Below are 27,808 nucleotides of genomic sequence, written 5' to 3' on the forward strand. Positions count from 1 at the left end.
CCCTCCACCTGGTCCTCAGACTCCCCTCCACCTGGTCCTCAGAATTCCCCCTCCACCTGGTCCTCACTCCCCTCCACCTGGTCCTCAGACCCCCCCCCTCTACCTACGTGGTCCTCAGACTCCCCCCTCCACCTGGTCCTCAGACCCCCCTCCACCTGGTCCTCAGACTCCCCTCCACCTGGTCCTCAGACTCCCCCCTCCACCTGGTCCTCAGACCCCCCTCCACCTGGTCCTCAGACTCCCCTCCACCTGGTCCTCAGACTCCCCCCTCCACCTGGTCCTCAGACTCCCCCCTCTACCTGGTCCTCACTCCCCTCCACCTGGTCCTCAGAATCCCCCCCCCCCTCTACCTACCTGGTCCTCAGACTCCCCCCTCCACCTGGTCCTCAGACTCCCCCCTCCACCTGGTCCTCAGACTCCCCCCTCCACCTGGTCCTCACTCCCCTCTACCTGGTCCTCAGACCCCCCCCCCTCTATCTACCTGGTCCTCAGACTCCCCCCTCCACCTGGTCCTCAGACTCCCCCCTCCACCTGGTCCTCAGACTCCCCCCTCTACCTGGTCCTCAGACTCCCCCCTCTACCTGGTCCTCAGAATCCCCCCTCCACCTGGTCCTCAGACTCCCCCCTCCACCTGGTCCTCAGACTCCCCCCTCTACCTGGTCCTCAGAATCCCCCCTCCACCTGGTCCTCAGACCCCCCTCTACCTGGTCCTCAGACTCCCCCCTCTACCTGGTCCTCAGACTCCCCCCTCCACCTGGTCCTCAGACTCCCCCCTCCACCTGGTCCTCAGACTCCCCCCTCTACCTGGTCCTCAGACTCCCCTCCACCGGGCACACAGACTCCCTTTAGGAACTCTAAGAAAATATATCTTTCCCGCTGCAAGACTGGGGAGCTGATGTCCAACTACTGAAAGACAAACTGCAGTACTGGCTACCCTTTGACAGCCTGATTCTTTCCAGAAGGAAATGATGGTAAAAATACCTTACATTTGACTAGCAAGTTGCCACTTAAAAAGTACTTTCACACACAGCACTGCGTTTCTACTTTGGGGGAAAATCTCTTCAGGCCAAAAGGAATGTAAATACTCTGCTGTGGAGTGACCCTGTTCCCTCACTGACTCAGGAGGATGGGGCGGACTGTTAGGATCCTGCCATGGAATAAGAAAATCCCTAAAGACACCTCTCCTCCTATCCGTAAAGCCACGAGTAGGACAAACTGGAGACAGTGGTAGGTCTTAAGGATATTTAAATCATAACTTGGAAGACATTTTCACATTCCCATGTCCAACGATGTGTAATGATATCAACATATGAAGTGGGACAATCCTAGGCATGGACCTCAGTGGCCTCAATATCTAGGCAGAAAAGAAGTTGGAGTTGGCCATCTGTTCAACGCCTTCTTGATTGTTCAAAGCATTAAATTAGCCTACAACCGTATATTTAAATCAGGCTTCTAAAGCACCGCACTGCCTAGTCGTGTGGCCTTGAAGAACTCTAGTATCTTCATGGTTTTATACATACCAGCTGTAAAGACTAAACACAATGCAGTAAATAAAGGCTTTAGTCCAGTCATCACACACTCAGTGCAGAGTACATGTGCTATATTCTCATTCGCTCCTGTAGTTCAGTACAGAAATGTGACATGGTCACTAGGGGTTAAAAATAAGCCAATCATGTCTCTTCCACAAAATATTACGTTGAAGTTAACCCCCTACTATCACATCGCATGGATGAAAGCCTTGCCTTGGTGATACGAAACCTTTTAAAAAATAACACAATTATTATCTGTATTCCTAAGAATTAAGCATCTGTGCATAGTCTTAAAAATTAAACGTGTACATTATGTTTAACTGAGGTTTTAAATCATACAAAGTGAAAGATGTCTAATTCTGTTTAAAAAACAAACTTTCACTGAACATTATATGAAGCCAAAACAATGCTTTTAATTATCCTGATCATATTCCTAGTACCCAATTTTCACTTATTGATATGAACAGCTACTATTAGAGAAATTGTACAGCTATACCATGTGAAATTGTCATTTTTATAGATCTAAAATGGACAAATAGTGGCAATTTCATGTGGCTCAACCTAGCCCTATGCCCAGGCACTGTGCTGGGAGCCTGTGTCGATGGACTAATTAGATTCTGTACCCGCTCTGCAGCATATGTCACTGACACCATTTACAGATGAAGAGTGGGAGCTGGTCAACAAACTTCTCAAGACCAACAACTAACATGTAAGATCTGCACTCCTTTTGTGCCCCTCCACATCTTAACCACCGGCAAAGGGTTCTGTTAGCTTCTCTATTTGCATTTGTACCTTCATATTTTTTTAAAAAAATATATTTTATTGATTTTTTACAGAGAGGAAGGGAGAGAGACAGAGAGCCAGAAACATCGATGAGAGAGAAACATCGATCAGCCGCCTCCTGCACATCCCCCACTGGGGATATGCCCGCAACCCAGGTACATGCCCCTGACCGGAACCGAACCTGGGACCCTTCAGTCCGCAGGCCGACGCTCCATCCACTGAGCCAAACCGGTTTCGGCTGTACCTTCATATTTTGTCAAGAAGACCACATCAGGTAAGTTGATGCTGGAAGGATGTGTTTTCAGCAAATGCAGATGTTACCTCCAACTACTGTACTTTATAACCCTTCATTCTGCATATCAAGAAACTTGAAACTGATTTCGGAGATTTTGTTGTATTTACTATAGAAACAGTGAATCAGAATACCTCAACTAAAAGTACAAAACTCCAAGTCAAACTGGCTTAAGCAGTAATAACATGTATCACTCATATCAAGTCCAGAAACAGGGCTTCATTCAATGGCTTATGCCATCAAAGAACTGGGTCCATTCTCTCCGCTGCCCTCCACAGCATCACCTGTGAAGCTGACTCAACTCACTCACAGTGAGATGCAACCAGCATTCGGGGCTGCGCACATCCTCGTTCACATCCAACAAGGGAGAAGCCTCCCCACCATCTGTGGAGTTTGGATGAACCCACTCAGCTCAGGTGTCCACCTCCAGACCATGACTGTGGGCAGAAGAATGCCATGCACTGACTGGCTTAAGCCTTGACCCCAAGACTAGCCACTGGCAGAATGATAGGATTGTCATGACTGCCTCGACCCTGTTTTATACATGAGAGTCACCTGTAGAGGTGTGACAACCCTGATGCCTCGGTCCCACTCCCAATCAATTAGATTACAAGCTCTAGAGATGGGGGCCCACGCTGGACTATCCGGGCACGGGTGTGTGTGTGTGTGTGTGTGTGTGTGTGTGTGTGTGTGTGTGTGTGTGTTTTCTTTCTTTTTGCTTTTTTTTCCTTCACAAAAGTCCCCATTGGATTAGGATCTCTTTCCCAAAGGCATATAGTCCATTAAAGGGAACGTGAACCCCTGAATAGTTAGATACAAGGAAGAGATACAGGGGCACCACAGTATCCAATATACACAGATACAACCAAGGAAGTCATGGAGGAAAGGCAGTGTGGTTCCTAATTCAAGCTGCAACAGGCTTAGGAACTGTATTACCCTCAGCACTGTCTCTAGTGCACAGTTTTGTGTCGTGTAAAACAGAGATAGCAATGGTAGAGTGCTGTGATCTGATACCACTGTAACATGACTTTGAAAAATCCTGTACACCGCACATAACTAAGCAAAACTCTAATGCGCACCTTCCCAGATTAAATGGGGTGGGAAGGAGACACTCCCTGGCCTTCTGCGCTGCTTCTGGATTGAAGTCATTGTGGCCACCTGGTACTTTGGCAATGTCTCTACTCTGCATAAATCTCTGTGGCTGGGGGTGGTGGGGGCATTCTGGCTGGGAGGGTGATGCAGGCAGGATCAGAAGGGGCTTGGCTGTGTACCTTCTAGTTCCAGCCAGGACCTCTTCTAGAACCATATGACCTTGGGACATTGAAAGTTTTTCTTTACAATTTTAGCACTTAAAATACTATATTTGTGTCCAAGAAATATAACAACAAATATTTAATAAATGCTAACTTCCCAATTTTCACCTTCTAATGAGTTTCTTTTGACTTCTGAATAAAATGGCTTCGAAGATGTTGCATAACTAATGTCATCAGTAGAATGTGTTCACAGCTGGAAGGCTTACAAATCACATGGGAAATTTCATTAGCTGAGGTTAAATAACTGTATAAAGAACAATAATCTTGATATTGGGGGAGAACCAAGATGGCGGCATAGGTTAACGCCGGAGTTTGCTGCTTTGAACAACTACTTCAAAGGTGAAACCAAAAAACGGAAGGGACATCACCCAGAACCACAGGAACGCTGGCTGAGTGGAAGTCCTACAACTAGGAGGAAAGAGAAACGCATACGGACACTCAGAGGAGGCGCAGTGCTGAAGTCAAATTCTGAGGTGCGGAGTGCGCGGAGCGGGCTGGCGGTGGAGGGCACGGTTGTTGTTTTCAATCGGGAGGGAGTCGCAGACTCTGAGCTCCAGATCCGGGCGAGTCTCTAGGGACCCAGACTCAAACGGGAGAAGCGGGACTGTCTGGCTTCGGTCAGAGCGAGGGCAGCTTTCTCTCCGAGCTTTGCAGCGGGTGCTGGGACTCAGAGAGGCAGAGCCCCTTGGGACAGGACTGAGAGCCGCCATAACTGCTCTCTCCGGCCCACCCTGTTGATCCTGTGCGACCCGCCCCGCCCAAGCCCTGCACAGAGGCATTTGCCAGATAGCCTCAGGCAAAGGCTAGATTAGCACCTCCCTAGAGGACAGAAGTTCTCTCACTGCTGACACAGCTGATTCTCATAGCCACTTGGCCTGGAGGTCAAACCCTCCCTGGAATTAGCTACAACAATCAAGATTTATCTATAAGACTGCGAACAAAGACCACTAGGGGGTGCACCAAGGAAGCATAACAAAATGCGGAGACAAAGAAACAGGACAAAATTGTCAATGGAAGAAATAGAGTTCAGAACCACACTTTTAAGGTCTCTCAAGAACTGTTTAGAAGCTGCCGATAAACTTAATGAGATCTACACGAAAACTAATAAGACCCTCGATCTTATATTGGGGAACCAACTAGAAATTAAGCACACACGGACTGAAATAACGAATATTATACAGACGCCCGACAGCAGACCAGAGGAGCGCAAGAATCAAGTCAATGATTTGAAATGCGAGGAAGCAAAAAACATCCAACCGGAAAAGCAAAATGAAAAAAGAATCCAAAAATGCGAGGATAGTGTAAGGAGCCTCTGGGACAGCTTCAAGCGTACCAACATCAGAATTATAGGGGTGCCAGAAGATGAGAGAGAGCAAGATATTGAAAACCTATTTGAAGAAATAATGACAGAAAACTTCCCCCACCTGGTGAAAGAAATGGACTTACAGGTCCAAGAAGCGCGGAGAACCCCAAACAAAAGGAATCCAAAGAGGACCACACCAAGACACATCATAATTAAAATGCCAAGAGCAAAAGATAAAGAGAGAATCTTAAAAACAGCAAGAGAAAGAAACTCAGTTACCTACAAGGGAATACCCATACGACTGTCAGCTGATTTCTCAACAGAAACTTTGCAGGCCAGAAGGGAGTGGCAAGAAATATTCAAAGTGATGAATACCAAGAACCTACAACCAAGATTACTTTATCCAGCAAAGCTATCATTCAGAATTGAAGGTCAGATAAAGAGCTTCACAGATAAGGAAAAGCTAAAGGAGTTCATCACCACCAAACCAGGATTATATGAAATGCTGAAAGGTATCCTTTAAGAAGAGGAAGAGGAAGAAAAAGGTAAAGATACAAATTATGAACAACAAATATGCATCTATCAACAAGTGAATCTAAGAATCAAGTGAATAAATAATCTGATGAACAGAATGAACTGTTGATTATAATAGAATCAGGGACATAGAAAGGGAATGGACTGACTATTCTTGGGGGGGAAAGGGGTGTGGGAGATGTGGGAAGAGACTGGACAAAAATCGTGCACCTATGGATGAGGACAGTGGGTGGGGAGTGAGGGCGGAGGGTGGGGCGGGAACTGGGAGGAGGGGAGTTATGGGGGGGAGGGGGGAAGGAACAAATGTAATAATCTGAACAATAAAGATTTAATTAAAAAAAAAAAAAAGAACAATAATCTTAAACCCTGCATCTTCCATTAGTGAGTTAATGAAAAACACTATCCTTTAAAAAAAAATAATGCAGAATTTGTAGAATTATTATAACAATTATTTTAATATTAGTGGCCTATATTTAAACAAATCACCAAAAATAAAGCAAATATCACATTTTAGTAACTTACTTTTAAGCCAGAAAAGAAGTCACCATTTAAAGATGAACTAGAGGAGAAAATAACTCCTAGTCCAAAAAAAATGTTAAGGTCCCAGTGTATTTTGAAGTAAGATATATTCTTATTTTTAATTATCTCATTTTTACCTGAAATTGAAAACCTTAAAATTAGAATCTCATTAGTTTTAAATACACACAAAACGTTCACTAAAACCCCATCCAGGCAGCACTACCCTCACTACCACTCCTCTCCCATTCCCTCCTGAAACCCCTCTTGTTAATTCTGTACTTCCCCCAAAGTCTTCTCAAAGATCACTGATGATTCTGTCAAAGCCTCTTCTCCATTCCTGTTTTCTGATCAAGTTCTATCTGACGCTTAGACTCTCTTCTTCTCAAAGAACTATTTTTTCTCGTGGTTTTTTTTCTTTTAATTTATAAAGCACTTCCATTTACCGCTCTATTCAATTCTCACGGCCTTCATGGTATTTCTATTTCTATTGAGAAACAGTATTTGTATTTCTATTTCGTGGATGACAAGCCCAAGAATCACAGAATTTAAGGGACTCAGACAGAGCCACAAACTAGGAAACTGCAGGAGATGGACCTGCCTCTTGAACTCTGAGCTTCCAGAGACCCCTCCTCCTCTGCTCAGGCCTCTGCCTCTGGCCCCAGGCAAGCTAGCCTCAGCTGAGCTGCCATTCTCCACGTTTCCATATTCCGATGTTCCATTAGTCACTCAGCTTTGTCACTTCTTTAAGAATGAGTCCCAGCCCTGACCGGTTTGGCTCAGTGGATAGAGCGTCGGCCTGCAAACTCAAGGGTCCCGGGTTCGATTCCAGTCAAGGGCATGTACCTTGGTTGCGGGCACATCCCCAGTGGGGAGTGTGCAGGAGGCAGCTGATCAATGTTTCTCTCATTGATGTTTCTAACTCCCTATCCCTCTCCCTTCCTCTCTGTAAAAAATCAGTAAAATATATTAAAAAAAAAAAAAAAAAAGAATGAGTCCCAAACGCATGCCTCTGGACTGTCATGTGAACTCCAAGTTTCCCATCTCCAATGGGCTTTTTGGATAGTTCTGTGTGTGTGTGTGTGTGTGTGTGTGTGTGTATTTTTTTTTTTAATCTTACAAACACTGACCATGTCCCACATCAAACTTGTGACTATGAGTTAATTATACCTGGATTATACCTGGATCAGACTACAGTAAATTTTAGATTGTTGGGTTTGACATACGTAAACCAAATGTTTCCTGACATCTTTTAAGATATAATTGGTTGTCTGACCACTCAATTATATCAACAGCTTTAAGAACTTCCTTTCCTGTAAAGAAGGCCTGCTAGCAATAACATCTCTAAGTCTTTGTTTATCCAGGAATATATTTCGCCTACATTGTTGAAGAACAGTGTAACTGGACATAGAATTCTTGGTAGGCAGCTTCTTTCAGAACTTCGAAAACATCATCCCTCTGCTTTATGACCACGGTTTCTTTATGAGCACCGAGCTGTTAATCTTGTGGTTCCAGCACACACTTTTCTCTTGCTGATTTCAAGATATTCTCTTTGTCTTAAGTTTTAACAGTTTAACTATAATATGTCTAAATGTAAATCTCTTTGGGTTTATCTTACTAAGAGAACACTATTTTTTAAATGCATAGACTGTTTCCCACTAAAATTAGGAGTTTTAGGACATTTTAATCAAACATTTTTCTGTTCCTTTCTCGTATTTTCTTTATAGGCTCTTATTATGCATATATTGGTATGCTAGATAATATCCCACAGGTCTCTGAGCACTCATCATTTTTCTTCATTCTTTGCTTCTGTCCTTGAGACTGGGCAATCCTATCTAGCTTTAAATTTGCTGAATCTCCCTACTGATGGCTCAAATCTGCTCCTAAACCTGTCTAGTGAAATCTATTTATTTATACTTTTTTCTTTATTATTTTCTTCCTTAAACTTTCTTTGGATTTTTTCACTTTTTTTAAAGTTCTTATAGTAAATCTTTGTTTTCTGCTTTCTTCTTTTTTTAATATACACATTTAAACTAATAAACTTTCCACTAAATATTGATTTAGATGTATTTCACTATTTTATTTGTAACACTTTTATTATTCTGTTCGAAATATCTGATTTTGTTAGGGGCAAAAATAGAATACTGGGGACTAGTTATGGTTAAGGGAAATATTAATCATGCTCTGTTAACCATGCTTGCCTTGTTCTGGTTAAAGAAAGGACATTCCAACCTGGCTGGGGGCTGAAGTCAAAGAATCCGCCAAAAGGAATATGCATTGTTCTTTAAGTGGGGACCACCCAGGTGGTCTAAATTAAGGCTTCAAAGCTGCATGAAAACCAGTCTACAGGATTGGTTCTCAGAGATTTTTCCTACACCCTGCTCAGGTCAAAACAGGCGATTTTCCTGCAGCTGCCAAGGGATGGTAAATACCTTTCAAAGCCCCCTACTAGGCTATTCAGCTGGGGTGGATCCTGGGCTTTGCTTCCTGTCCCCAACACCTGCAAGGCCATGGAAACTGAAGGTCAAGTCTGACAAATGCCCTCAAAGCAGGGATTAGCTCAATCCATTGTTGTCCTCTCTGGCATCCCATTTTCACTTAGCTTTTGTCATTAGGCTACTTTTTTCCTAACTCAGAGGAACATTTCTTTAGATCTCACCCAGCATGTGCAATGGAGTAGAAACTCTGTTGCTTCAACAAGATCCTTTTTATCCTTCCACTCCTTTCCTTAATCACTAAGCCCTAAGGATTTCAGATTCAGGTCAGCATCAAACTGTCCAAGCCTCAGGCCTGCTGACCACAGAAACAAAGTTTAGGTCAAACTGAAGATAGCATCTTGACCTTAATTGTGTTTCAGCCCCAGGCCTATGAAAGCAGAATAACCCTACAGACCACATTCTCATGAAATTAGACAGAATGATGCCACAGTTGACATTAGGACCTGAAATACTGATCAACTACTCCAGTGATGGCAAACCTTTTGAGCTCAGCTGCCGGGAGCCGGTCAATCCTTGCTGTTTCAAGGGACCTGGCATATATGGCATACGGTTCCTAATATGTTTGCTCACCTTCTTGGCGCTGTGTTTTAACCAAGGTCACCTCTCCGAGAAAGGTTGAATCCCCAGGTAGGGATTTTCCCCTGAAGTTAGGGAGGGAATAAAACCCCTCAACTAAGTGCCAGGCAGGTAATTAATCACTTTAACTATGAACAATCATGCTTAAGCTACATAATCTTTACTCCCTGGAATGGAGATAAGAAACGCCCTAACCTTTGGAATAGAGATTGATAGGATTGGATCAACTGGTATAAATACAGATGTAACAAGACAGCAAGACACAGAAGTTAGAAGTCAGAACTCAGAATACAGAACCTACACAGAACCTACAGACAGAAGAACTTCGCTGGAGAGAACATGGCAAAAGATCCTGGACTGAACCTGACTACAGAAATTGGCAAGAGAACCTGACTAGAACCTGGTGACTGAACCTGGCTGGAGAACCTGGACAGAACCTGGCTGGAGAACCTAGCGAGGGAACATGGCCACAGAACCTGGCTGGAGATCCGAACCAGAACCTCTCTGGAGATTCAGACCAGAACTTGGCTGGAGATCCTGGCTGGAGATCCTGGCTAGGCTGCTGATCAACTGAACACTGTCTCCGTGTCCTTCCTTCTTCGCCGACTCCGTCCACACCTTTGGGGACCCCTGGACCTGCTGGGGCTGGACCCTGGCACTCAGTGTGTCAGCATTTTGAAAAACCCTAACTTAACTCTGGTGCCGTGTCACATATAGAAATTTTTTGATATTTGCAACCATAGTAAAACAAAGATTTATATTTTTTATATTTATTTTATATATTTAAATGCCATTTAACAAAGGAAAATCAACCAAAAAAATGAGTTCGTGAGTCACCTCTGACACGCATGTCATAGGTTCGCCATCACTGAACTACTCCCTACCCTGGCCTCAACTAATCAATAGAGCCCACAACTCCATCTTCCTTAATCACCATGATTAATAATTTTTCCTGTATATACTCTGTCCCTGTTCAGGCCCTTCAGGAAGCCAGGTTTTAAATTCTAGTTCACCTGTGCCTCCAGTTTAGTGTCATTTCCTTTGCTACAAACTTCTGTTCTGTGTTATTGAGCTTTGATGTGTGCAGGGAAATGGACCCAGAGTCCAGTAACACATGTTGGCTGTTTTCAGTAAGGAGAGCTGGTCTGGGATCTATCCCATCATACCCCTGACTCTCAATTCCTGGCCTGCAAGGGTGGACTATGGCTGAGCTGTGAAGGCTCTAAAGTTCTCTGAAAAAAAAAAGATAATGGATGGCTCAAAACCAGGCAGTAATGGTCGATGATTGTCAGATTCTGGATATAACTTACAATAGAACTGTCAGGATTTTCCAACAGGTTGGATGTGAGTGTGAGAGAAAAAGGAGACAAGAATCACTCCAATGTTTTTAAAGGCCTGAAAAATTAGAAAAAATAGAGTTAATGCCGGAGGCCAAAGCATAACAAGCATTTGCATGAAAGTGCAAAAGGGACATTGGAAGGTCAATGGATCTTGAATCCAGCAGGGCTGACATCAACACAAGATTGCTCCTGCTGTGACTGTGATGGCTTGAGGCGATTTCCTGACCTGATAGTCCTTAAAATTTTAGCAAACTTTTACCTTTGATCTGCCTGTATGCATTGCTAAAGGGCAAATGCGTATTCAAAGTGAATAAAAAGTGGTCAGGACCTGGACTTGATGTTCCTCTTCATGCAGGAGGCTTCCACCTGGCCCCCCAATGCCTTCAAAATTCATATCGCTTGTATAGTGTACTCATTGTGTGTCTCAGCCCTCCTGCCAGTCATCCTGAACCCGCCATGCAGGTCGCAGCAAATGGCGCCTGAACAGGGGCTTGAGGAGAAGGTTTGCCTGAGGGAAAATGAAGTGGAAGTGGAAGTCGGCCGAACGCACAAGCCCGTGCCAGCTGTGGAGTTGTGACGGTAAGTGGACGGGGACTTTTCTGAAATCAGCCAGGTTATAATGGGGCAGAATTTGAGTAAAAGGCAAAAACATTACTACAGACTTTTGGCTTGCATGTTCAAGGATAAAAAAGTACTCTCCTACAGTTTTTGCTTATTATCACAGAATATAATCCTTGGTTCCCTGATTATAGAACATTAGACCTTGATCTCTGGGAACAAGTAGGTAGGAATTTAAGGAGAAATCAGGCTCAAGGAAAATGAGTGCCTTTGTCATCTTTAACTATGTGGGCTCTTGTTCAAGCTGCACTATGCCCACTTTATATTGAGGGTCAAAATAATACAGAATGCCATGAGGATTTGCCACTGCCCCCTCTTCCTGAGGTAGAGCCTGTAAAGCCTGTAATACCTCAGGGCCCCATCCTCTGCCTCCAGTCTGGGAAGGCTCATCAACTAGAGAAAATGGGGCTGACAGTCCGTTTACAAAAGGACTCCTTAATGCTTTGTCTGAAAATTACCATATGACACCCTGGGACTGGCAGTTTTTAGCTAAAATGACTTTATACACCAGTCAATGCTATGGGGAGAATATGATAAGACCTGTAAACAACAGGCTGTTTGTGGGTGTTCACTGGGACCCCACCTGGGAACCCTCTGGGCGGCATTCTGGCTGTAAGTCCCAGGCACTTTAAAACATCTGAAAGAACCATGAACAGAACTCTGATTTATTAAGTCTTGTCTATGTGTTATACGTGGTTATAAATATAGTATATATGAGTGTCTGTTGATTATTGTTTTATCTGTCTTTGTTGTTTGGTTTGTTTATTGTTAGTCTATTCAAAAAAATGTATTCCAGCCGAAACCGGTTTGGCTCAGTGGATAGAGCGTCGGCCTGTGGACTCAAGGGTCCCGGGTTCGATTCCGGTCAAGGGCCTGTACCTGGGTTGCGGGCAAATCCCCAGTGGGAGATGTGCAGGAGGCGGCTGATCGATGTTTCTCTCTCATCGATGTTTCTAACTTTCTCTCTCCCTTCCTCTCTGTGAAAAATCAATAAAATATATTTTTTAAAAAAAATGTATTCCAAAAAAGATGGAAATTACTAAGAAATTTTAGAGACTGTCTCAGAACTATTCTAAAGCTAATATATGCCTACACTCCATTCCACACACCTCCTCCCCCTCCCCCGCTCCCTGTAGGAAGCATACCTCTGATTTATCTTCATAGAAAAGTGCCGGGAGCCGGTCCATCCTTGCTGTTTCAAGGGACCTGGCATATATGGCATACAGTTCTTTTTTTTTTTTTTTTTTTTAAATATATTTTATTGATTTTTTACAGAGAGGAAGGGAGAGGGATAGAGAGTTAGAAACATCGATCAGCTGCCTCTTGCACACTTCCCACTGGGGATGTGCCCGCAACCAAGGTACATGCCCTTGGCTGGAATCAAACCTGGGACCTTTCAGTTCGCAGGCTGACGCTTTATCCACTGAGCCAAACCGGTTAGGGCGGCATACAGTTCTTAATGTTTGCTCACCTTCTTGGCGCTGTGTTTTAACCAAGGTCACCTCTCCGAGAAAGGTTGAATCCCCAGGTAGGGATTTTCCCCTGAAGTTAGGGAGGGAATAAAACCCCTCAACTAAGTGCCAGGCAGGTAATTAATCACTTTAACTATGAACAATCATGCTTAAGCTACATAATCTTTACTCCCTGGAATGGAGATAAGAAACGCCCTAACCTTTGGAATAGAGATTGATAGGATTGGATCAACTGGTATAAATACAGATGTAACAAGACAGCAAGACACAGAAGTTAGAAGTCAGAACTCAGAATACAGAACCTACACAGAACCTACAGACAGAAGAACTTCGCTGGAGAGAACATGGCAAAAGATCCTGGACTGAACCTGACTACAGAAATTGGCAAGAGAACCTGACTAGAACCTGGTGACTGAACCTGGCTGGAGAACCTGGACAGAACCTGGCTGGAGAACCTAGCGAGGGAACATGGCCACAGAACCTGGCTGGAGATCCGAACCAGAACTTCTCTGGAGATCCAGACCAGAACTTGGCTGGAGATCCTGGCTAGAGATCCTGGCTAGGCTGCTGATCAATTGAACGCTGTCTCCGTGTCATTCCTTCTTCGCCGACTCCGTCCACACCTTTGGGGACCCCTGGACCTGCTGGGGCTGGACCCCGGCAGAAAAGAAATAGTAGGTGGCCAGGCCATTACTGAATTTTCCCAGAGCAAACAGGATGTGGGGGTGGGGAGAGAAAATATGAGCGGTACACGTGGCTGATAACACAAGTCCTAGGAAGATTCCCCTAGACCAGTGGTTGGCAAATTGCGGCTCGCGAGCGACATGCGGCTCTTTGGCCCCTTGAGTGTGGCTCTTCCACAAAATACCACAAGCGGGCACACACGTACTCTGCGATTGAAACTTTGTGGCCCATGCGCAGAAGTCGGTTTTCGGCCTGGGCAAGTCTATTTTGAAGAAGTACTGTTGATATTTGGTTCTGTTGACTAATGAGTTTGCCGACCACTGAGATAGACGAAACAAGTATACAAGACGAGTGTGGATGGGAGAGTTGGAGGGGTCGACCTCAGCGAACATACCTCAATCAGATTGAGGACATTTTTAGCAAAGGCCAGCTTAGGAGTACCCTAATTAAGATAGTAACAATGTACCTACCTATATAGTTTAAGTTTAAAAAATTTGGCTCTCAAAAGAAATTTCAATCGTTGTACTGTTGATATTTGGCTCTGCTGACTAATGAGTTTGCTGACCACTGACCTAGACCAGTGGTTCTCAACCTTCCTAATGCTACGACCCTTTAATACAGTTCCTCATGTTGTGGTGACCCGCAATTTCATTGTTACAAATTGAACACAACTAAAGCATAGTGATTAATCACAAAAACAATATGTAATTATATATGTGTTTTCTGATGGTCTTAGGTGACCCCTGTGAAAGGGTCATTCGACCCCCAAAGGGGTCGTGACCCACAGGTTGAGAACCGCTGCCCTAGACAAAGGGAGGTAGAGGTAACTAAAAAAGGCCCCAGCCCATTAATTACTAGGTCTCTTGCCTATTGCCTTTATTGGGATCCTGTAAAATGGGCGCCTGCTCTCAGGAGTGTTATTAAAAGTCTCGTTTTCGCTTCCTAGTCTATCATTTGAAATTTGTACAAGTGAGCCATTTCTCACAATTTGGGGATGCGTCCGTAACTTCTATACCCATGAAGAGAGAAAGGCTAGTTTAAGGGGAGGCGCGTCCCACCCGATTTTGGGTGGCCTCTTGGCCTAAGCCCCATCTCTTCATAGACGCTACAGAATAGGCCCAAGACTATTTTGGAAGATGGTGAAAATGACACAAGGAAAATATACAGGCTGGGTTTGGGCAACAAGGTTAATATTTCCATGATAATGGGCAGTTCTTGAATAATAATGGACCAGATTCCAAGGTTGACTCCCAGGTCCCAGGGGCACTCATGTTTTTTTATAAAGAAAAATAAAATAGTACTTTAACATTAAAGCCACTGAAAGCCAGTGAGTTATCTCTGTTACAGAACTTGCCAAGGAAAATGCCTTGGGTAATAATAATTGGCTTTAAAATCTCAAATTTGTTAAGGCAAAATATATATAACTAAAATGAAGGGTATATGGTAAATCTTTTTCAGTGGTAATTATATATGCCTAAGCATAGTTTTCCAAAGTCTTTGGTAACTTAAAACTTTGGAGTTTGCTGAATTAAATAGTAAAGATTATTAAACATCTAAATATTTTGAAATAACAGGATACTGAAATATTAATCTGAGTTTGCCTCATATGAAGAATCTAGGGAATAAATTTAATTCTATTAATTGAATGTTTTGTATTTTATTTGAAATATATCCTTAAAAATGTGATTACTATCTGAAAATGCTAAGTATTTAACTTGCCACCAAAAATTTGAGGCTTCTAAAAGTTCAAAGTTCAAACTAAGTTGGGACAAATTATATGGTTGTGATAACAGAATGCATGAAGTATGGAAATTCATTTTTGAGGAAAATAATTCTTGTGTTTTCTCTGGAAAAATTGGTAGTTCAAAATATGTTATAGTCTTTATGTGTATGTGTGTCTGTGTACTACGTGTGGTAAAATTTCAACCTAGGATATAGTATTTTATTGGCCTGATTGAAAAAGAGAATTAATTCTATGGTCTGAACCAAATTTTTAATATTAAAACTGGTTTAAATTTAATTGATGTCTTTTAGAATAATTACAAAAAGTGCATAATACAATCTTTGGGTTATGTATATTTGATAGTCTTTCCAAGTTAAATTTCAAGACTTTAACCAAGAGATAGCTTTGGAACATTTCAAGGGCCCTGGAATGACTTAAGAATTTATTCTCTCTTCTGAAAAGAAATTAGTTCTAAGACTAACTATTTACAAAAGTTGTAAAAGAGTCATAAAAGTCCCACGGAAATTTAAACAAAGGCATGACCACTAGCTAATTTATAGCCTACCTGTAACTAAAAATCCCTTATCTCCCCCCTCCTCACCCCTCGCCAAGGACAGAGCAAATGGTTAATACAGAAAGGGAGGGGGAGACGGGGAAAGAAAAGAGAGAAAAAGGAGGGCCGTTTTACTCTGAGCAAGAAAGCCCGAGGTTTCAGCCTCTAAGCTTGGGAGGCAGCAGCGGAATTTTAAGACAGGAGCATACATAATGCCTCAGACCCCCACCAAGCCAGCTCTTCAGATTGGCTGGGGGGGAGGGGGGGACGCATCGGGGAGGGGAGCATCTGTACTTCAATGGATCAAATGTATAAATTTGCTTACTTTGCTTTTTCAATAAAGGTGCATACTTTAATTACTTAATAAGCTAGTTTTTCACAATATAATCAAGGTCTCATGTAAACTCATTTATATGAGAAGCCAACATTTTATGAGCGACTAGTTCTAATAAAGTCCAAAGTAAAATTTGCTTATATATGCAAATAAGCACTAGCCAAAAAGAATGCTGTTTAGAAGTAAATTTAAGCTTAAAAAGGAGAAATTTAAAAATCTCTTCCACTACTGTTTACAAAGTAAACTAAAAGTTATTATTCAAGCATTAAATCTCACCATTAATGAGACATTACTTTTACTTGAGATATACTCATTGCAGCATTGGCCAGCAGCAATGGTCAATGGTGGTCAGATTCTGGATATAGCTTACAATAGAACTGTCAGGATTTCCCAACAGATTAGATGTGAGTGAGAGAAAAAGAAGAATTACTCCAAGGTTTTTAAAGGCCTGAAAAATTAGAAAAAATAGAGTTACTATCAACTGAGGGTGGGAAAGCCATAGGTAGTTTAGTGTGGGGGAAGATTAGGAATTTAGTCTAAACACATTGAGTTTGAAGGCCCATTAGACCCCCATGTGGAGAGTCAAGTAGATAGTTGAATATTAGTCTGGAGCTCAGGAGAGATGTAAATTTGGCAGAACTGATCAGTGTTTCATATTACTTAGACAAGCCAAATAAATGTAAGATGGGATGCAAATGCCTCTAAGCCTAGTCAACACTGTAAATGTGGGTAGGAAATGCATCACTACTGTTACAAGAGTCATCATAACACTGGTTTGCATTAACAGTTACACAACATGTGGTCGTCAGCCCAATACACTCTGTCTTCATCAGTTATTTGCTAGAATTCTTTGCCAGACCTGTGGCTTAAAAGGAATGTGAAGAATTTGGAGAACGCCTGGAAAAGAGCCAGCCACCTAGCTGAATAAAGAGAAGGAAAATGATATCCAGTAAAAGTAAAAAGAAATGAGACCATTTAGTAAAAAAATTAGTAATAGCAAAGAAGTCCGGATGCTTCATTGAAAGCAACTTGCCACCTTTAAATAAAATAAAAGGAAATGAGCATTTATTTTGGCATAAAAGACTCAGATTGGAAATAAAAAGGGAAACTAAGACCTATTTAACAACTACTATATGAGGTGTTGGCCCAGGCACTATTGCACTTTAATCAACATGAAGACCCTTGAGATAGAAATCCCCACTTACTTACAGATCAAAAAAGAGGGGACCCTAAGTGGTTAGGTAAGTCTCAAGTAGAAGAGCTGCAGTTTCAGTCTGGGTCTAATAAATCCAAAGTCCAAGCTCTTTAAAATACATCAAATTTCCAAACAGGAAAACTGATAAAAGTAGAAGCTGATTACTGAGAGAATAAAATAGTTTTTCCTAGATCTTTTTAAATGAGAAGAGAATCTTATTTGTCTAGAATAAATCAGTTTTCAAATTCTCTCCTCGTCCTAAACAATTATTAGAATCTAGAATCTGAAGAAATCACACCACCAGCAGCAAGCAGCACATAATATTATCAGGGAACTAGTCTAATCCTATTTTTCTCTTCTATAGTAAAATACATATTCATCTTCCTAAAACATACACCAAATTCTATAACAAATTTCAAATTTTAAGTTAAGGTAATTCCATACACAATTAAGGGGTCAAACATCCTGGGCTTGATAGACCTTGTTTTGTTTGACTGTGATAATAAGTAACTCTAAAGATATCAAGTAAGATATAGAAAAAGACTTATGAGGGTTTGAGCTGTGCCCATTATGTAAAACACACACACACACACACACACACACACACACACACACACACAGTAATTGTCTTCATGGACAAGAAAGCCTGATGCCCCAGTTGCAATAGCAGTACCACCCCCTACTGCACATGACCAAGGTTTAAGCAGAAACAATCCAGCTGGTCAAAGAGCACCAGATTCTGTGTGAGCAACACTCTTGTGAGCTTGCTCCTTAGGAAGCTGCACATATTACACGGAAACTCCTAAGAATTTTCACTTAGCCCAGGAAAATTTCTAGAGTACAAGAACTAGAAGGAGCCCTAGAGAACATTTAGCCTAAAGCTTTGTTTTTTATTTTATTTTTTTTACTTTATTTTTATTGTTGACATTATTACATTTCCCTCAGTTTGCCCACCTCCACCCAGCCTCAGTCCCAGTCCCAGTCCCAGTCCCAGCCCCAGCCCCAGCCCCAGCCCCCACTTCCCTCTAGCCATTACCGCACTGTTGTCTGTGTCTATGGATTATGAATATATGTTTTTTGGCTAAGGTCCTCCTTTTATGAGAAAGTAAACAATGTGCAAAAGGTGCTGAGGATTACTGGCTGCAAGCTAGCTGAAACAGAGTGGGGGATATGTGTGTGTGTATACACACATATATATATTTTTTAAATACGTTTTTATTGATTTCAGAGAGAAAGGGAGAGGGAGAGAGAGGTAGAAACATCAATGATGAGACAGAATCATTGATCGGCTATGTCCTGCACGTCCCACACTGGGGATCAAGCCCGCAACCCAGACATATGCCCTGACTGGGAATCAAACCATTACCTCCTGGTTCATATGTCGATGCTCAACCACTGAACCACATTGGCCAGGCTAAAATTATTAAAAAAAAAAAAAAAAAAAAAAAAGAATAAATCTCATTTTAAAAAATTTTATCTAATTAGAAAAAAAATGAGCCAATTAATTTGCACACTTGAGTGAAATATGTACTTACTAAATACATAGTGCTAAAAATTATGATGAACAGATTGGTACAAAAAATTAGGTTAATTAGTGGTAAAGGAGAAGAGGAAGAGAGAGGCAGCAGGAATAGCTTTTATTTTTAAGGAAACAAAAAGAACACATATACATTATATATAATTATATATATTACTAGAGGCCCAATGCACGAAATTCATGCAACGGGCTCGGCCCTCGCAGCCCCAAATTTGTCCAGAAGGTCGTCCAGAAGGTAGTTTAGCTGTCCAGTCTAATTAGCATATTACGCTTTTATTATTATAGATACTATATACACTGAGTGGCCAGATTATTATGACCACCTGACATTTGTAGGCAAATTAGCTATAATTTCGTGCTGAAGTTGCTAGAGGGCCAGACCATTATAAATAGGGAAGCAGGTTGTTTACCATGACAATAGAAGTGATTTTTTTCTGAAGATATGGTAAACAACGTGATTTAACAGCCTTTGAACTTGGGATATATTTGAACATGAGTGGCCAGATTATATGACCACCTGATGTTTGTAGGCAAATTAGCCATACACTGCATTGTATGGGATATGGAAGCCGAAGGCCAGTTCGAACACCTTTTCTGTCTGCAATTACCAAGATAGAACATCTCCAATTTGCACAGGAACACAAGGATTGGACAGGTGAGCATTGGAAAAAAGTCATGCGGTCCGATGAATCACGTTTCCAGTTGCACCATGCAGATGGCAGAGTGAGAATTTGGCAGAAACAGCATGAAAGCATGCACCCCACATGCATGAGTACAACCCTTCAAGCTAGTGGGGGCAGTGTTATGGTTTGGGGCATTTTTCCTGGCATGATTTGGGCCCTTTAATTTGTGTGGAACAACGTCTGAATAGCAAAACATACCTAAGTATCGTTGCTGATCAAGTTCATCCTATCATGTTGATGGCATATCCCAATGGAGATGGCTTCTTCCAACAAGACAATGCACCATGCCACAGTGCTAGTACTGTGCAGGAGTGGTTTCAAGAACATGAGAGAGACTTTACCTTGCTTAGGTGGCCCCCACAATCACCAGATCTCAATCCAATTGAGCATTTGTGGGATGAAGTTAAAAGAGCCATCAAGCAGCTGGTTCCACAACCATCAAATCTCACAGAACTGGACAGTGCTATTCATCAGGCATGGTGTCAGTTCCTCACATCACCTTTCAACATCTCGTGGAGTCAATGACAAGAAGAATCGCCACAGTATTGAAGGCAAAAGGTGGCCCAACAAAGTATTGATGGGGTGGTCATAATAATCTGGCCACTCAGTGTGTGTGTGTGTGTGTATCCCACGTTCAAAGGCTGTTAAATCACATTGTTTACCCATATCTTCAGAAAAAAATCACTTCTATTGTCATGGTAAACAACCTGCTTCCTTATTTATAATGGTCTGGCCCTCTAGCAACTTCAGCAAGAAATTATAGCTAATTTGCCTACAAACGTCAGATGGTCATAATAATCTGGCCACTCAGTGTGTGTGTGTGTGTGTGTGTGTGTGTGTGTGTGTGTGTGTGTGTGTGTAGAACACCTTCAGAGTTGTAGTATCTCTCAGATTTCCTCTTCCTCACATTCCTTTTCACACTAGGACTTCTCCTTTACTTCATATTCAGAGCCACAGACACCTATAGTGCTGGACTGTTCTCAGAGGAAGGAACAGGTCAATGACATCTACCAACTGCTTCATAATTTTTCTTTGTGTCACAGAATCATAACTAAATTGAAAGCAATACTTCAGAAACAGAACTAAAAATAGCTTGGCACACCACTGAGTTTTCCATCATTTGAAATCTTCTTTTCAAGAAATGATAACACCTTGGGACAGTCGATCCTAATTTCTAATATGTGACAACCTCCCTCAGCTACAGAGGAAAAGTATGTAAGCTGTATGGGAAGACATCCAGGTCACCCCCTCCTTACCACTCAGAAGCCACCACAGCAAAGGGATGAACCCTGGGCTCTCACTGATGTACTTCAAGCCTTTCAAATTGATGCTCACGTTGTACAGGGACATCAGCATTAGCCTGAAATGCAAACAGAAGGTGGTGAAGTACTGGCCCCTCCACACTGCACTTCACCATAAATCCAGCTGCTGGTTAAGAGGACCTGAGCATACTTACACATCAGATGTCCAATTCTAAAATCTGGATGATAGCAAGAGTAAGGAGAAGGTATGTGAGATAATATTTGTCTCTATGAGGCTACAGGAAAATAGGAAATTTTAGCAACAGCACCATAATATCAGCTCTTACAGGCTCACAGAATCAAGAGACACAAATGCAGAGAGGATCTCGTTACCAATACTGCATTTACATACAGGTAACCTTCAGATTAACCAAAGATCTTACCTATGGACACAGACAGTAGGGTGGCGAGGCCTGGGGAGGGGCGGGAACCAGGTGGAAGGAGGTAATGGGGGGCCGGGGGGGAGCACATCTGTAATACTCTCAACAATAAATATTTTTAAAATACATATATATATAATATATAATATATGTTACATATATAATATATATAATAAATATCCCTCAATTCATAAATACACTGTACTCTGAAAGTTCAATTTAACTGTTTAAAATTTAGTCCTATCTTTCCATCCAGTAAACGCTATCCATGACGTCTGGGCAGCTAGGTCAGGCCATACACGCCTGTTTAATCCACAGCCTGAGGGATGAAAAACACCATAACCCCAACCATTCCAACCAACCAACCAAGCAGCATGCGGAGTTAAATAGGATTTTATAAGCGGTCTTGGGAACTGACCTCAACTGGTAATATAGAGTCTAATGCAAATTGGAAAACTACAGGACTGGTTTCTGACACTACTGCAAAATACAGACATCCCCAAAACTTCACACTGCAAATCCGTAATAAAGGCTACACAAATGTTTCACAAACCCTTAAAAGAATGGATGAGATTTCAAGAAATGAAGAGGGAAAACCTCTCTGATCAGGAACTACGTAAGTGAAAACACAAATTCAGGGAGGTAAGTGCTAAAGATGATAGATTTCAGAATTGCAGAGCTTAAGTATTAGTGGCTTCATGCAGACAGGCAGCCTCAGACCAACACAAGACAGATTCAGATCACAGGCCCCTGCAGAAAGCCAGGAGAAAGTTAACTTTCAAGCGTGACCTATGGCCATACTTTTGTACGGTCTGAAAATCCACAGCCAATAACTTTAACACAAAGAGACCAGGGATAGGAGCTCCTTCGACTGCCTGGCCAAAGTAAACAAACATTCTCTTAAAGGGCCCTCAACCTGGTCTTCAAATAATTCCCCAAAAAACAATACTAACAAATGTGAGTTCGAAATAAAAATAAAAACATCCCCTGGCCAGCTTGGCTCAGTTGGTTGAGCATCATCCCATGCAACAACAACAAAAGGGTGCTGGTTAGATTCCGGGTCAGGACATGTGCCTGGTTTGAGGCCTCCATCCCCAGTAGGGAACATGCAGGAGGCAGCTGATGGATGTTTCTCTCTCACATCAATGTTTCTCTCTCTCCTCTCCCTTCCTCTTTCTCTAAAAATCAATAAAAACATTTTTAAAAAATAAAAATAAAATAATGAAAAATGATATTATAAGTAACAGCACAAAGAACCAATGAGAGCCAGAATTTTTATTTTCACTTCTAGTAAAAGGTCATATATTAGAGGTATCAAGTGCAGTATAGAAAAAACGATTATGTTTAATAGGTATAAATAATTTTTTTAAAAAAATTAAAGCCCTAACCGGTTTGGCTCAGTGGATAGAGCATCGGCCTGCGGACTGAAGGGTCCCAAGTTCGATTCCGGTCAAGGGCATGTATCTTGGCTGCAGGCACATCCCCAGTGGTGGGTGTGCAGGAGGTGGCTGATCGATGTTTCTCGCTCATCGATGTTCCTAACTATTGCTCTCCCTTCCTCTCTGCAAAAAAAATCAGTAAAATATATTTTTTAAAAAAATTAAAAACATGATCAAAGATATACTAAGTATTAGAAATGACCAGTTGTAAATAAAGTCAGAATTGGGTGAGAAAAAAAAAAAAGAAATGACCAGGCACTTCAAAAAAGAATCCAGTAGAACTTACAAAAATGCAAACTATAATAATCAAACTGTAAAACTCCAGAGCAACTGACACATGGGAAAAGAGAAATACTACACAGAAAATAGAGCTAAAGAAATGGCAGCAAATAGCGAAGCTAGGAAGGAGGAAGCCCCGCAAGGCCAATCCCAGAACAAGGGAAGCACAAAACACAAAACCGGCCCAGGTCATGGCTAACTTCGAACTGCACCAGTAGGAGACTAACACCAGGCGCCAGGGGAGAGGACAGCTGGCACCCCACAATGAGGTGTGGGGTTTGGTTGGTGACCACCTCAGGAGAGCCAGAGTTGAGTCAGGTAAAGCTAACTACCTGCGATGACAAACATCAATTCTTTTCAGGAAAAGACACCAGAGTCCAGAGTCCACAATGTATCTTCTGCAATGTCCAACGTACAATCGAATATTTAACTAGCAAGGCCACATGAGGTGAGCAGAGTAAGGCACTTGTTTGGGGCGCAAATTTAAGGAGTGCCAAAATGCTCAGTAATCAAGATTTGCAAATAATACTGCAATGCAAAAAAAAAAATTTTTTAACCCTCATTCGAGGATATTTTTCCACTGATATTTACATAGAGAAAAAGGAGGAGGAGAGACACAGAAAGAGAAACATCAATTTGAGAGAGACACATTGATTGGCTGTCTCCTGCATGCAACTGAGGTAAATGCCCTTGACCGGGAATCGAACCTGGGATCCTTCAGTCTGTAGGCCAACACTCTATCCACTGAGCCAAACTGCTAGTGCTACAATGCAAAATTTTAAAAAATCAAATCTACTGCAAGGAACTCCAAATTAGCAATATATCAACATTTTAGATAAAGATGGGACAGTCACAGTGCCATGCCATGACATAATGCTGCCCTCAGCAAAAGGAAAATCAGTAATTGTGACTGAATCCATTAAAATGGGACGGACAATAAACGACAGGGCATGCATATACACGTGCCAGGAAACATGCTTTCCAGTTTTCTGTTGAAACAACTGTTTCCCCCTAAACTTTGTTTATCAAAAGCCAGCCCCATGGCTTGTTCATCTTTACAGCCATATGGGCTGGCACCAACTGGGGACACAGTGAGTGCTCAGTGTAAACGTGGAAAGTGAGTGATTCCCAAAGGCCTGGAGCTGCAGCAGGCAAACACATAGCAATCGCTCCCCTTGTGCTCCCATGGCATTTTCAAAGTGCAGGCAGGGCTGACATCCAGGCAGACACCACCACCAGCACCTCGAGGGAATAGCGCCCAGTTCTCATTATGATCCTCACTCTCCTCATAGGCCACAACATGAGCCAAAATGGCAATCCTTTCAAGTTTTCCTGACAATTTTTACACATAAGCAAAATCTATTCACTACTAATCTAGTTATTAAGGGCTATTCAAATGTCATATTCATGAGGAAAATTCAGCACCTCCACTAAAATTTTCTGAGGTCTCTAATCCAATATCCCAAGAGAAAAGTTCCTACTTTAGATCACCAACACATGGCTGGAATTCTTTAAAATTAAGTGTATTGTCTATGCTGCTTTCACACCACAAGAGCAGGAATGAGTCATCACAACAGAGATCCTTTGGCCCACAGAGCCTAAAATATTCTCTATCTGGCTCTCTTCCGAAAAAGTTTGCGAACCCCTGCTTTAGAACATGAAAATACCACAAGACAGTCTTCTCTAAATCTTAACTGGCAAAGTTAACATCTGAGTGATAACATCTGGAGCAAACTCCAGAAAATGTGTCCACTTGAAAGTCTCCAATGACTCGATTTAATTTTAAGATGTTAAAAATGACCCACACCCTAGCTGGCTGGCTCAGTGGATAGAGGGTCGGCCGAAGGGTCCCAGATTCGATTCCGGTCAAGGGCATGTACTTTGGTTGCAGTCTTCTCCCCAGCCCGGGCCCTGGTTGGGGCACATGCAGGAGGCAACCAATCAATGTGCTTCTCTCACATCAATATTTCTCTCCATCTTTCCCTCTTTCTTCCACTCTCTCTAAAAATCAGTGGAAAAATACCCTCAGGTGAGGATTTAAAATAATAATCCTATATAATAAAAGGCAAATAGACCAAATGGTGGAACCGAACAATGGCCGCTATGACATGCGCTGACCACCAGGGAGAGCACGCGGAACATGGCAGGCATCGGCCACGGCAGGATGGTGGAGCAGGTAAGCAGGGGCGCCAGGCCAAGGCAGAGTGCCGGATGCTGTCATAAGGGCGAGTCTCTGGTGCTTACTGAAAATTCTTTGCTCCCGCGCGCGCCATGGTCCCACCCAGCATGCGCACCCGCTGCCGGCGCAGGAGCTGCCGCTTGCACCCGCTGCTGGCGCTGGGCGCAGGCCCCAATCGCCCCTGAAGGCTCCTCCACCTCCCAATGCTCCTGAGGGGCGATCAGGGCAGCAGCCACCGCTCGCACCCGCTGAGGCACTGGCCCCACTCACACCGGCTGCTGGTGCTGGCCCCAATGGCTCCGCGCCATCAGTGAGTGGGAGCAGTGGCAGTGGGAGCAGGGCTGCTGGCTTACAGAGAACCAGAGGGGCTGCGCCGGGAGGGGCTGGGCGAGGGTGCGGAGGATGGGCCAAGACCCACCCCTGTGCCCACTGCAGCCTCGCAGCCCACAGTTCCTTTCAAGGTGCATGAATTTGTGCACTGGGCCCCTAGTAAAAAAATAAAAATTACTCACAAATTGAATATCTTTAAAATTTCGCATTTGGTCAAAGTCAGCCCTCCTTAAGGAGTCAAGATGGAGCAAATGTAATTGTGATGACCATGGTGCCATGTGAGACCCCACGTCACTGCGAGGCTGTATCTCACAGAAGACCAGAGACTTCTCCAAGGTCACATAAGACTTAGTAAACAACAAATCCAGAATGAGTTTTCCTTGCATGTGCTTCTCTTCCAACATTTCTATTCCAACCAAAAGTATTTTATAAATATCAAGTGTCCAATTGCCAAGTCAAAAGAGACTGGCCACTCAATTCCCTCTTCTAGCACTGAGATACTAAAGGCAAATGTCATTTCCAAAGTACTAGGAGTCAGATTTCCCTTCCAGTGACAGAAAAGACAGGCAAACCCTGCTTCCTTCCTACCACAAGCCTATACGCAGATCAACGGGTTCCAAATGAACAACTTCCCAGGCTCTGCAGTCTTGAGAATTTTAGAGACACCTGACATTGATTATAAAATAACTGAAAACAAGGCTAAAATAAAGCCGGGAACTGCAGCAGGGCAAACACACGGAGACAGACTCCCATCATGTGCCCGAGGCATTTTCAAAGTGCAGGCAGGGCTAGAGCCCAAAATCAAAATAAAGAAATTGGCAAACCTAAAATGCTACAGAAGCATCACAAGTAACTCTCCTTCAGTAAAAGGACACTCCCTTCCCCTGGATACACCAGGCCTGGGACAGAACAGGTTCTCCCAGCAAGAAACCAGAAAGCCCTGCTGACAGTCTGACTACAAGGCTGAGTCACTAAAAGTAAAAGTGACTCAACTGAACTGCCTAATTCTTCTTAAAAGAAATTAAAACAAAGAATAAACACATCCAGTACTTCAAAACACACCAGCAATAAACAAAAGGGCACGATTGTGCTGCCCCCTCCACCAGAAACAAAAACTACACATCAGAGCCAAATTAGCACCATCAAGTAATTCTAAGGAACAACAAGCAATAAAATCCTTACAGAAAACTGCAGATGTTATGAGATAGAGAAGCAACTGGCAGAGCAATCAGACACTTCAGACCACATGACAGACAGAAATCTGCAGCTGGAGGCCTACCGATTTTGAAAGAGCAGCACAGTTATTAACTATTTACCATGTTGTTTTAGATTCTGTGCCCCTGCCCCAACCAAATTAGAACCTAAAAATCTATGATGTCAATGCCATATGTAATTCTAAACAAATACCCATAGATTTTTTTCTACTATGTAACACTGAAGGCACACAGGTATAAAGAACAACACATACTTACCTCCCTGGTTAAGAAAAAAATATCTTATCACCATAGTCAAATCCCCTTTGTGAACTCTGAACACCTACTTCAGGGATGTGGGTACCACTATCACCATTTGATATGGAAAACAGTCATGCATTTCCATGAACTTTCACAAAACATGTACAGAACCTGACATGTATCAGCAGCAGCATACTGAACGTAATTTCCCATACCACAGTGAGATGTTTTCCACGTTCATTTGTACAGTTCTAACGTATTTTCACTGATGTGTCCTACCATATTAACTGTTCACAATCTATCTATTCTCCAGCTGGTAGAGGTATAGATAAGTTCCCGGTGAGAACTATCACCAGCACGGCTGCTGCCATGGTCCTGCACAAGCATCCTGGTGTTTGTGGGTAAAACCGGTTTGGCTCAGTGGATAGAGCATCAGCCTGCGGACTCAAGGGTCCTGGGTTCGATTCCGGTCAAGGGCATGTACCTTGGTTGCGGGCACATCCCCAGTGGGGAGTGTGCAGGAGGCAGCTGATCGATGTTTCTCTCTCATTGATGTTTCTGGCTCTCTATCTCTCTCCCTTCCTCTCTGTAAAAAATCAATAAAGTATATTTAAAAAAAAAAAAACTTCCACTAGAATGCACACACGGATGTGGATCACCTGTCCCAAACATGGGTGTGTTCAACTGCAACAGATGCTGCTCACCTGCCTCCATCTCCCTCCCACCAGCAAGCGGACAGGATAAGCTCTACCTAGCCTCACACCCTCTCCAAAGCTCAAAACTGTCACATCTGATTTTTTGTCAGTGAGATGGAATAAAAAGGTATCTGATTATGGTTATAATCTGCATTACAACTGAGGCTGAGATTCTTTTCTGTATTTATGAAGTTCCAGTGTTTCTTTTGTGAATTGCCTGATTAACTCTTCCGCCCATATTTATATTAGGTTATTTGCCATTTTCTTG

The 27,808-nt window shown here is 42.7% G+C and overlaps 1 protein-coding gene across 2 annotated transcripts in view; it reads right to left on the minus strand.

Moving 5' to 3' along the window:
- The window catches only part of HSF2BP (heat shock transcription factor 2 binding protein), an 81,761-nt gene that overhangs the window by 17,223 nt on the left and 36,730 nt on the right, over window positions 1-27,808 (minus strand). For both annotated transcript variants that reach the window (XM_059686653.1, XM_059686652.1), the window contains exon 7: window positions 20,740-20,843. In XM_059686653.1, the coding sequence (XP_059542636.1) occupies window positions 20,740-20,843 (104 nt within the window). The remainder of the gene's footprint in view (window positions 1-20,739; window positions 20,844-27,808) is intronic.

Source organism: Myotis daubentonii, chromosome 3 (genome assembly GCF_963259705.1).
Source record: "Myotis daubentonii chromosome 3, mMyoDau2.1, whole genome shotgun sequence".
Taxonomy (NCBI): Eukaryota; Metazoa; Chordata; class Mammalia; order Chiroptera; family Vespertilionidae; genus Myotis; species Myotis daubentonii.